General features: G+C 44.9%; 1 protein-coding gene across 1 annotated transcript; it reads right to left on the bottom strand.

The window, feature by feature from the left end:
- Positions 1-1,141: 1,141 nt before the first annotated feature.
- Agr2 (anterior gradient 2, protein disulphide isomerase family member) lies at positions 1,142-9,001 on the bottom strand. Its single transcript, XM_059279939.1, has 7 exons — positions 8,863-9,001; positions 8,525-8,588; positions 8,357-8,409; positions 7,080-7,153; positions 5,889-5,952; positions 3,306-3,389; positions 1,142-1,191 (listed from the first exon to the last, which is right to left on the bottom strand). The coding sequence occupies exons 1-7, from the start codon at positions 8,999-9,001 to the stop codon at positions 1,142-1,144; spliced, it is 528 nt and encodes a 175-aa protein (XP_059135922.1).
- Between the last annotated feature and the right edge of the window lie 3,595 nt (positions 9,002-12,596).

The raw sequence follows: 12,596 nt of genomic DNA, 5'->3' as shown, positions 1-12,596 counted from the left end.
ATTTAACGTGGGCCTGTGTCACCAGGGTCACCACATGCTCATCATCCCTGGGAGAGGTAGAAAAGCACTCTGGGAAAATCAACAGTGCCAAAGCACTGTTCAGAAAAGGAACTGTCCAGTGAAGCTACCACCCTGAGAACATCAGGGGCCAGTGGGAGTGGCTGGCAGGAAGTCCGCATGACTATGTGAGATTCAATGTGGCTAGAGTTAAGCAGGCAAAGCTACCCTCACTGCCTGAGGCTGTGCCTTTTCACATCTCCAAACAGCAGTGGCCTCTGACCTCGACTTCACCTGTGGGTCCTTGCTGCCCTTTGCCCAGTCACATGTGGGTGCGATGAGGCCATCAGAACAGGCCTACCAGTGACTGTTCTAGTGGGTGAGTCTTCTAGAGACAGCCATTGCATGTGCTAGAGGTTTTCTCTGAGATCACTAAGTGGAGCAAAAATCTGTCTATAATTGAATTACTAAGTAAGTGTGTACCGCGGAGTTTCTAGCTAGTATGGGAATGGCTGTTTCTACATTGATTCCGTTGTGTGTGCGTGTGCGTGTGTGTGTGTGTGTGTGTTGCCTTCCTATATTATCCTTTACAACAAAGCATATGCTGTTGAATGCTTCTTCAGGGTAAGCTCATGTATCATCGGGAATACCCTATGGTGTGTCAGGATGTCAGCAATGACCTTTTATCGTTGTTTGAATTAGCTTTGTCTTGTCCTTTCATGAGTACTTTGTGTGTGTCCAATGTTCCTGTTTAGTGAGTAAACCAGAACCAAATAGCCTTTCCTCCCCTCCTTCCTTCTTTTTTTAATTTGAAAGAAAAAAAAAACAAAAACAATATTTTTCCATTTTTGAGACAGCATCCCACTCTGTAGCTCAAGCTCGCCTCCAGTTCAGGACAGTGGTCCCGCCTCTACAAGGATGTTAGCCATGGGCTGGTCCAAATAACTTTTCTATGAAAAACCAATAGAAACAACCCTTCAGTTGGAGTACTCACAAGACTTTATTTTTTAGAAAATCATGCTTACTGCAGTAGATAACAATATTGTTTTCCCACACATGGGAGTTTAAAAATACATCTGTGTAACATTAACCTGTAATGTAATCATCGAGTTCAGGTGCTTCAGGCTGCAACGCACAGGCAGCCCTACAGTTCTGTCTTCAGAAGCTTGAGAGCTTTCTTCATGTTGTCCAGCACTGGTGGGAGAAACATTAAGACAGCCAAGTTACCATCAGAAATGACAAGGTTTGAACAAGCATGCATGGCCCCTATTGGCTCAGAGATTTGGATGCTTGGTCCCTAGCGGGTGGAACTGTCTGGGAAGGATTAGGAGGTGTGGCCTTGTTGGAGGTTTATCCCTGGGGGCATTGAGTTTCAAAAGCCCAGGCCAAGCCCATTCTCTCTCTCTGACTCCTGCTTATGAATCGGATGTGAGCTCTCAGCAAGTGCTCCAGCACCACGCCTACCTGCCTGCTGCCGTGTTCCCACCATGATGGTTACACTCACGCTCTGACGCTGTAAGCAAGTCCCCTCTAGAGTGAGCTGCCTTGGTCATGGTGCCTCTTTACAGTAATAGAAAAGTGACTAAGACAGACACCAGTGACACAATGAGCCCTGGCGTTGGGAGCTGGATCCATGGTTTGACAGAGTGTCCTATAGTCCTAGGGTGAATGGTTGTTAATTCCACGGTTGTTTTTCTTTCTGTAGTCAAGTGCAGTGGATTTTGTTGACAGTGCAGTTCTCAGTCCTTCCTTGGCAATCCCTCCTCCAGCTTTCTCGTCCCAGAGCTCCACGAGCTGTTAGCAGCAAACTGTTTTGGCTAATGTAGAAGCAATTTTAATTTTCATTTAATTAATTAACTTATTGGGACAGAGGCATACATGTCCTTCTGGCTGGTATGGAACTTTCTATATAGAATAGGATGGCCTTGAACTCACAGAGATCATCTACCTTTGAGTACTGGGATTAAAGGCGTGGCCCACCACACCTGGTTTAGAAGCAGATTTTCAATCGTGTTTATGAGAAATATTATCAGGTGTGTGCAGCTTCTGAAAGTTATTTTAGAAGCCTGTGGATGGTCAGCCCACCAAGGGTTTTTGTACAGATGAATTCGTTCATCCCCACAAAAACTTTGTACTCGTTTCTTATCAATGGGACAGGCTCAGAGAAGCTGAGTTATTTACTAAAGTCACACAGCTGACAAGTGCCAAAACTACGATCCGGAGCCCAAACTTGAGGCCATCCTCAGCAGCAGCAGCAACTGGTGAAATTCAGTGAGGCGTCTGGATGGTGTACTGAGCGGCTGCTATTCCCTTCTCCAAGTAATTATTAAACAGCGAAGGCATGGTGATCTTCCCTGTTTGGGTATCTGCCCTTAACGCGGTCCACCTTGGGAAGACATACCCTGAATCTCACGAATGCCCACGCTTGGAACATGCTGCCCTTTGTCCCAGTGCTCTCCCTGGAGACATTGCTAATGGGCCGTGGGAGGGCTCATGTTCACTAGGTCCAGGCTTTCCTCCCCAGTGTAACTACTAGTCTAAGTCTGTACTGTCTAACAAAGTTCTGTGTGGAGGAACAAATCCCCAGTGTACATACTAAATGTGGCTGGTGCAACTTCAAAACTGAGGTTGCCATCTCATTAACATTAATTTAAAATTAAATAGCGCATATGGGTATTGGCTAAGGTTCGGATAGGGTGTTTCTAGGAGCCACTGCAAGTGACGAGGACTGATCCTAGGACAAAATCCAATTTCTCCCCAGAAGAACCAATTGGGTGTCACAGCTGGTGTTTCCTCCCATCGGTGGCCTCATCTGCCTTAAATCAGTCCCTTTCCCTCTCCCTCCCCGTCATATCCGCACTGAGAAAGTGAGTAAGCCACTCTCCAGGATCATTTTCACATGATGATCTCAAGTCGAACCTGAGTTTAACCACAGCAAAATGGACTAAATTATTTCCCTTCTCATTATTTGGGGGAAATGGAAGCCAGCCTGTTGTGACTTCAGCTCTGTGACGGAGGGTTTGTGTGCTGTTGTGCAGGGAGAAAAGCTGGGCATGTGTTGATAAGTCTCCTGGAGGAGCCGACCGATACCTCAACTGAACGATTTATCCTTCGTTGAGATGTTTCCAAAGTGGGCGATGGAGTGAAGCATGTGATTTGCCGACGGGCAAAAAGTTAGTCTGGGTCAAGCCGATTCTCTGGCACCCCTGGGCAGAGGCCTAGCCCACCTCTGTCCGGGCCTCTCCCCAGGGGCCTCTCCCCATGGCTATAGAACACCGATCTCCGACTAAACAGGAGGCAACACTTACACAGGGCTGTGTCGGAAGGTTCATAGGCGTAGAGACGGTTTGAGTATCTTCCGGTGATGTCTGCTCTCACTGTCAGGGATGGGTCTGCAAAGACAGAGAACAAGGATGCAACACCTTTGTTTCCAGGGATCCTACAGTGTGTGTTGAAGCTGTTGTGTCCGTGCCCCGTGGAGGAGACTGTCTGGTGGCCCTCCGCCTGTCTTCTGCTACCCGGCCCAGGAGTTCTCAGTTCTCACCCGAGCAGTGTGGGGCAAAGGCAGGAACATTCAACAGCGGCGCAGTGCCGCTCTGGAAAAGGTTTCGAACCCTGCCATCCTATCTAAGCGCCCCGAAAATCGGACAGGGTATATTTTGTGGGGTTTCTTTGTGAAAGTGCAGTATTCATTACTACAGAAATACCGTGAGATTTTTAAGCGATTTTGTTGCTTCTGATCGGCATCCCTAAGAACAGCCTCGGTAATTGGATACTTCGAATGCTGGTATTTGGTTATGATTATCTTCCATTGAGGGCTTTGAAAGTGAGAGATGGAATGAAGCATGTGGTTTGCTGGGGAGGGGAGGGCCTAACCTGGGTCAGATATTCTCTCTTTTTGTTTGTTTATTTTCAGTATTATTTTTTGTTTGCTTGTTTGTTTTGGACAGAGTCTCATTCAGTAGCCCAGGCTATGTACAGGAGGTTGACCCCAAATTCATTACAAGTTTCCTGCCTCAGCCTCCTAAGTGATGGAATTTTAGATCTGAGCCACCATGCCCAGTTTATACAATGAAACCCAGGGCTGGGTGCATCCTGGATAAGCACTCTGCTAATTGAGCTATATCCCCAATCTTCTTTCTTTCTTTAAACAAAACAATGCAAGTCCCTAAGCACAGCAGGGTCAGATAACTACACAAGGTACCTTCCACTTTTATTTTTTAATACTTTGTGGTTAATCAGTTAAAAAATAGAGATTTACGAATCCCCCCCCTCTCTTTTTTTTTCTCTCTCATTAAATATCCCTCTAGGTTTAAATCCATTGATCAAGCTGAACAAAGTGGTGTATGCCAGTAATCTCAGCACTTGGAGCGGGGAGTAAGATGATCAAGGTTGTTCTTTGCCACATAGAGAGTTTGGGGCTAGCCTGCACTACATGAAACTGTCTCAAAAAGCAAAAGACAACAACGAAACCCCCAAACAAATACATTCATTCTGTCATATTTTTATGTAAGTTGAAATTATATAATTGATGAGAAAAGGATACTGTAAAGGTGTGGCACATCCAGAAGAACAGTACAGGAGTATGGAGAGGTATAGACACGTCTGTTTTGGAAGGAGTGACTGAGGGGAGGGGTGGGACTTGATGGGAGAGCATTGCCAAGTGCGTACAAGACCCTGAGCTGGACTCCTAAAACTGGAGGGGGAGGCAATGAAATGAATGTCCTCAAATGGGGAAGATGACATGTGAGAACCAGCTGGATGTCTGCACTCTGTCACTTCCTGGAGGGAACTGTCTTTGTCACTTCAGAATGTCGGGCCAGGACCAACAGACAATGAATTACCAGAAGCAGAGATTCCTTTGTTCAATAGACTTAGCAATGATGCCTCCACATGAGAGGATACAAAGACCAGTTAACTTTCCTAGTAAGTTAACACAGGGCCTTTATACATATGCTGGTGCACTCAGACTACCTGGAGGCTCTCAAAAACCGTGGCTTCCTACATCACACCCCTAGAGAACCTAATCGCTGGTTTGCGACACAGCCAGGCAGCTGTGTTTTTCAAACCTTCATGGGATTCTAACCCTCAGCCAGCATGGAGAACCAGTGAGCTTCACAAGTTAGTGCATCGGGATTTGTACTGTGGCTGAAGGCAAAAATGCGATGAATATGCTCAGAAACTTCCAGGAGTTTCAGAAAAGTCCCGTCGAAGGCAGAGCTAGACAACCCCAGATTACACCAGTGTTCAGACTCCTCCACAAGTGAGCGCTCCAGTTCAGCCCTTCTGTTTCCCTATCACTCGCTTCTCTCTGGCTAACTTTCACTTTTAATGCAAGCTTTGGTGGCTTATCCAGATTGCCCACTGGATGAGCTCTGCTAGGCAGTGGCCTTAGTTACAGTTTAAGTGACTATGACTGGTTAAAGCCAAACCTCATTTATTTATTAAGCCATTCAGCAATCACTGAGAGCCTATCACAGGATCACACTGGGCTGGTATGGTGGCCAGAAACCTGTAGCTCTGCTATGTTAATACAGCATCCTCCAATAAGGACAAAGTAAAAGCTGAGTAACTGATAGCCAATGAGGAAAACATGGCCCTGCCTTCACAGATGTGCTTGGAGCAGAAGGTGGGAAGTAAAATGAGCAGAGGAGGAAAAAAGTCATTTGGGGAAATAGTACTTTACACTTTCAGATGAAAGTGTATTGCGAGACTTAGCATTACCCTGCCCAGAATGCCAGGCCCCTTGTTAGAGGTCAGTGACCTTGCTCATAACGAAGTGGCCGTGGGGTTGGGGACATAGATGGGGAAGTGTGATGTTGGGGGATACAGAATATGGCTGCAGCTGCATAATCTCCAGTGTGTCTCATGTTGCTGGAACCCCCACTTACCCACAAACAGAATTCTGGGCACATACTGGCCGTCAGGAGAAAGGTGCTTGTCTGTCGTTTCATACTGAGATAAAAAAACAAAACAAAATAAAAAGCTGTTTGTTTGTTCTTTAGATATTTTCAAACCTGCCAACACAAAAATGTGTCTGTTAAATCTTCCTGGAACTAGAAAGGGCACTGTGAGTAGTGAAATACAGTTATTATGAGAGGGCTGGGGGATGGAAAAGGTTATAGACTATACAAACAGAAGGAGAGCTTTAGGGAGGAGCAAAGAGACTAGTGGGGTGGAGGCAGCAAAAGCAGAGTGCACATGAAAACGCCACAGTGGAGGAGTCCATTACTTTATCATATCAAAAATGCCACAGTAGAGGAGTCCATTACTTTATCATCTCAAAAATGCCACAGTGGAGGCATCCATTACTTTCTAGACTCATTTAAAAACTAACCAGAAAAGCAAATGTGTCTCGTACTGTGCCGTGGGCCTGAGGCACTGCCAGGGAGTCTCTTCTGTGGAGAGTTCACAGCACAGACAAGAAGATAAGCATCAGAGTGGAATGACCAGCAAGTGATACAGGACAGGAGGAAGTAGCTAACGGCTGTGATACTCAGAGAACAGAACAACTCAAGGAGGAAGACTCTGGGTAGCTGTGACTGGATGGGTAGGAGACCATTGTCCTAGAGTAGAAAACATGGAGGGCTGGTGATGAGGAAGTGAGACAGGATGCATGGGCAGATCTATACAGCTGGAGCTCTCTCCCATGGAGAGAAAGAAGTGACAGGGACCAGTGAGCCAGGACTGGAGGGAGATGGGCAAAGGCGGTGATGTACAAAACACAAATATTGGTTACTATAGCAACACAGAGATCCTGACAACTGAAGAGTATTTTTCAGATAAGATTATTAATTATCACATTACAATGTGAGTGTGCCACATAAATTACTAAGAAAGAGGCGGAAGATGTGGCCCAGTGGTAGAATATTCCTTGGCATGTGCCAGGTGCTGGCCTCAATACCAGCAATGCAAAATTTTCAAAAAAAAAAAGGTTATTAATAAAGTGAAAGGGTTTTGGTTTCTCGTCTGTGAGATGGATACTTGGAGAAGATTCTAATTAATGCAGCATGCCTGAGATGCACAGAAGTGAATCAGACGTGGCACCCAGAGGAGACGTGGGGATGATGGGGGGAACTTACCACCAGGTTGAGAAGAACAAACTGCTCTGCCAACTTCTGGATTTCCCTGCTGTCAGCAAACACTTTCTTTAAAGCTGTGATACAGGAAGAAAGTCATGGAGCATTTATCTCGGTTTTGGTTAGAACCCTTATTTTCTGATGTCTTTTAAGATGAATAGTGTTTTAAATGCAATACCTACGTTTGCCCCTCCAGCAAATGTTATTGAATAACTACTTTGTAGCTGACATGATTTTATAGACTAGGAAAAGTATCTTGAATAGAAAAGCACACACAACTTCCAGACTCCAGATGCTTATGTAGGCATTGCAGCATAAACTAGTGTATACTATATATGTAATTCCATGTATAGGTACATCCATAGGGGGAAATAAAGTGAAGCAAAGGCTTGAGGAGCTATTAATTTGTCATGGCAGATCTCTTTTAAGAGGTGCTGCTGAGGTCAGAGAGTGGTTAATCCGGGGGGCAGATTGCCCAGACTATTGGAGAGAGGTCGCTGCAGGCAGAGAGGTCTGTGAGAGTAACAACCTTGGTTAATAGGGATGAGCTGCATGAAGGTTGGGCTGGGTAGACTGGGAACAAGGGGCCATGACAGGAAATGAGAACCATGCGCTGGCCGGATGGGGTCCAGCCTTGAAGGCCATGGCCAGGTGTCGGGGTTTAATTTTACTTGTCACGAGAAGCCACTGGGGCACATGAGTGAAGGATCTGATTGGGGGTGAACAGCTTTAGTCTGGCTTCTGTGTAGAGGGCCAACTGGTGTGTTGAGAGGTGACAGTTGTAGTATCATGGACACGGTATGATGGTGGCTTGCACTAAGGTGGTAGCATCGAGGTAACAGGAGGTGGTTGGGTTTGGGCAAGAAGGGCTGCCTAATACACAGAGACCAGTGGGAAATGAAAACACTGAGCCCTTGAGCTAGAATTACTAAGCGATGACAGCGATGGATTTACTACACCAAACGTGGGGAGCCCATGCAACCATGCGGGGTTCATGTCCATGAAGCTAGTACTGACTGGAGATGTTTTAACAGTAATCCAGTGGTATTTGTTGATGTGTCAGATGGAAAAAGGTGGGAGGAGCATGAAACCCAGTATTTCTTACTCAAAATATGCACCAATAATTAATTCAAAACATGGAAACATTCACATTTCTTTTTAAATGTTTTAAAATATTCTTTCTTGTTCAAGTGTGCTAGGTTCTAGGAATGTATAGATGAATGATCCAAACCCTGACCCCATGTAGACGCCTCTAAAAGAAATTTAGAAGAACGGATTACCTTGACTGTGTGGACACTCGTCCAAGTGATGGATGATCATCAAGGGTCTGTTGCTGTGAGAGAGGCAGGAGAATGGGTGTTTAATAGGATGCCACGAACAACTGATAGTCATCACTAGATGGCGCTCATGAGCGACTCGAGGGAGCTCCATGTAACCGGTGGCCTTACCTAGTCTTGGATTTGTATAAGGCTTCTTCGTAAGTCTGAGTCCAGATGAGTTGATCGCCCCAACCTAGAACAAGAGAAGTTGGTATCTTTAAATCCATCACAGTTTCAGGCTCAAACCTGCTGAAAAGTAATGGTAAAGACCCGGATAATATGGACTTAGTTAAAGGACTTAGTAAAAGAACAAAAGTCTCGGAGCAGGGAGACCTGTTTACTAACTATGCTAAATCTAGAAAAAAAAAAATCCCCGAATATCTTCAGCATACACATTTAATACCAAGAGTCGGGGAGTCCTTATGAATTAAATTGCAGTTGGGAGCCAACAATGAGTTGACTTCTACCTCTGGAGAGGGTCTGGGGCAGTTTGGGCCGAGAGTCCTTTGGGTCCTTTTTGGCTCCTGGTTTGACGGTGGTGTCTTTGGCCAGCGTATAGGAGAGGGCCACAAGGAGCAGGAACGCTGACACTGAGATTTTCTCCATGGCAAATCTACACTGGAAATAAACAGAAAGGGATGAGAATCTCCAGAATGCATCACCACAGTGGAGAGCTGCAGGAATCAGGTTACACTGAGCTAAGACACGAGACAAGAACGGAAGGCTGCCTTCTACACGATGAGGAGTTTTCCGGGAACACTTCCTGTGGGGTCTACCCATCTATGGCCCATCTGCCATCACCATCTCCACTTTCCCTACCAGTGGGTATATAATCTTTGTTGTATCTTATCTTGCAATAGAACAATAAATATATTTTAAGGAAATATCTAACTAGTTAGATGTATATACTCTGCTGCTAAGGAAATGCACATTTAAAAGTTATACTAAAAAAGCATAGTACTGGTAGGTAATTTGGGGGTACCTCTTTTCCCCCTTCCCTGATTTCTCACTATGTAGATGAAGACTCTACAGTTCAGAGAGATGGAAAGATTTAGGGGATGAGTTCAGAGAAGAGGTGCTGATTTCCATCTCCCCTCCCTGAGACAGTCACCTGAAACAGACATCTTTACTCTTACAAGATGGACACATTGCCCTTGAAGAATGGATATGAATAGCATGGTCACATTCTTACTTCATTTAGGGCATGCGAGCTTCGCCTTAGGGCTGGAAACTCATTCCGTTTCCCTACTGGAGGATCTGCTAAAATGGTGTTAGCTATGGACTGACTGAGACACATAAAATGGACGTCCTTTGCCCCTGTCTGGGCCTGTGTGGCAGGGGAGGGCATCCACTCCAGTGCACAGATGTGTGCGGTGATGTACGTGACAGAGAGAGCAAACCCAGGCTGCTTCTTTGTTAAATTCGCTTTGCTCCCCCTCTGGTATTTGACAGTTAATTACTGGGGAAAGCTGCAGCAGATGATCAGGAATATAAATGACAAGACCCGTGTGTGTGTGTGTGTGTGTGTGTGTGTGTGTGTGTGTGTGTAAAGGAAGGCCAATTTGGTCGTGTTTCATGTCACCCGAAGTACCTATGGGCCATACCACGGGCTGCTGCAGACTTCAAATCTGGTAAAGCCAAACGCTAAGGCTGCCCAGAAAGCCGAAAGAACCACTGTCCATCTCTACTACTGGTGTAGTTCTGGATTAAGTCAGTCTACAAAGGAAGCAGGGTAGATCATCCTGGTTTAAGAGCTTTGAAGAGGGAAGGTCCTCACAATCTGTGAGCTTGAATGGGAACCTTTGCTAGACATTAGATGATTAAAAAGAAGTCACTTAGTTACCAACACAAATGAAGGCTTAAATTGAACTGGCCAACTGTTATCCAAGTCATAGTGCACAGCCACACAGCGGCTCAGAAGAGACACAAGGTAAAGCAGTGACAATGTTATACATTTCTACATTCATAAGGATGCAGGAATGCTAATAATGATTTGTATCTTCTGAAATTCTGCAATAACAACTTAAGTATACTATAAGCTAGCAATACCTAACAGCTCTCTTAGTATTATGACTTCTGTTTAATATTTAAAATTGGATGAGGTGCATCATGAGAGAATTATTATATTTCTGGAATACAAGCTGGTTCAGAAGTATGGATTAACTTCTTTGACTTTATCAACAAATATTTGAATATATTATTTGTGTAAGCACTCACAGGTATCGAAAATATAAAAGTAAATTGGTGGCAAAGTTCTGTATTTAGTCCGTTGTCAATTCCTGCTGTACACATGACTCTTGCTATAGCTCTACAGATTATGGGCTGGAACTATTGATATATGTGTTTTATGGCAGGATGCATCAAGGAAGGCTAATATAATACTGCTGTACAAACATCCCGCTCTGAAATGGCTTTCTGGGATTCAGTACTGAGTCTTCATGATGAGAACAGTCTGTCTGCAAACAGTCTACTCTACAAACATCTTCGTAAACCCCTCAAAGCCCACAGCGCCCATGCTCAAAGGCATTATTGCAGGACTGATCATTTGCAGGCCCTCTTCACCCCCAGGCCGCTGATCCTCTGGAACTGGTGCATTTTACTGTCATCCCTACCCATCTTGTGTTAATGAAGGTCCTTGCTGGAGGTTTCAGTGACTCTTATTGGTGCTTCAGAAAGTACCCAAGCCCCCTCTCTGACAGTCCTAAAAACTGCAGAAGCATAAAGCAAACTGTTTCCTGATTTGCAATAAGATATTCCCTGGGGGCAGTCTGAGCTGAGTTTTCACAGTGGAGGAGCCTGTGGCCTTTGGGAGAGGAGCAGGGGCTGACACAGGATTTTCTGCACCCTAACCTAGGTTTGAAAACTCTTGAGTTCACCCACCCACTCACAAACCTCCAGTTTCCTGAGGAGGAAGCGTCACACTGCACCTAGGCAGGAACACGATACTCCGCTACTTTTAGCCAAAGAAAGGCCCCAGCAAGCTTCTGCAGGTTGGCTGACACTCTTTGCAGAGCCTGCTTCCTGCCCTGGGAACGTTGCTTTGATCTTGTCAGTCGACCGTCTGCAGCTGTACGCAGCAGTGGAGGCCAGAGCTCAGCTCTAGCAAGTGCACCGCAAAGCCACTGTCAGTTGACTTACCTGAGCTCCCCACCCTCCTGCTTTGTGTGAAGCTGCCCGGGTGCCGTCCAAGCTTCTGAATGTGCCAGCAGAGCCCTGAGCCTCTATTTATGGGCAGAGCACACCCCAATCCCACCCACTAATCCTGTTTCCTCAAGCTGCTAACTCAGAAGCAAACTTTCCTTCTCCCAAGCAATTGTCTTTTCTGAGTTAAAAAGTTCCTATGATTTAAAAGCAATCATAGCAAAAGCTTTTTTTAAACTTTCCTTTCCTTCTTTCTTTCTTCTTTTTTTTTTTTGTAAGCATACTTTTGGTGAAAGTATTATTGTCAGTAGTTTTGGAAAAGCTGGGCAGTGTGCCAAATCCAGGTAAGCTTTAAATGAAGACGTTTGATTGGGCTGAAGGTTGATTTGTCTGTATGCGATTGGATGGAAGTTGTGGTTTATAGATATTCATTTCCCGCCCTCCTGGGAAGATTGCATTTATTTAGCTTAAAAAAAAAGTGATGATTCACAATTCTAACCCTTCTTATAATCAAATAACTGGCCCTGCTCGATTACCATACCCATGATTTTCCACAATATACTTCCTCTCTTTAAAAAGCATGCTTTAACTACAGGTGTGAGAAACACAAGTCATCTACCCATGGACTAGTTCAAACTTGGAGAGGTTATTGAAGAGAAAAAGGATAGGCTAACACTATGAGCTAATAATTGGCCTGCTGATGTGTGTGTGTGTGTGTGTGTGTGTGTGTGTGTGTGTGTGTGTACAGCAAGTTTCCTCAAAAGAATTTAAAGAGACTCCAGAGATACTTTTTATTTAGTAGTAAACTTTTCCTGTGAGGCAGACAAACAGGAAGCCACTTACCTCACTTTTCATACAAATGTCTGGAATCCACCCCCTACTCAATCATCTAATTACTGAGAAATTTAAAACTGGAACTCAAGTTTTCTCTTAGAAAAATTCAGTTCTGTGTTTTGCTCACAAATCCATATGCAATTCTTAAAAATCTCAGAACACAGGGCTATTCAACAGGAAAGAGCCTGTGGGATGAAAGGCCTGGAAAGGAACTTTTAATATGAAT

This window comes from Peromyscus eremicus, chromosome 14, assembly GCF_949786415.1.
Source record: "Peromyscus eremicus chromosome 14, PerEre_H2_v1, whole genome shotgun sequence".
NCBI lineage: Eukaryota > Metazoa > Chordata > Mammalia > Rodentia > Cricetidae > Peromyscus > Peromyscus eremicus.
Note: the sequence above shows the minus strand (reverse complement) of the source record. Positions and strands in the feature narration are given on the sequence as shown.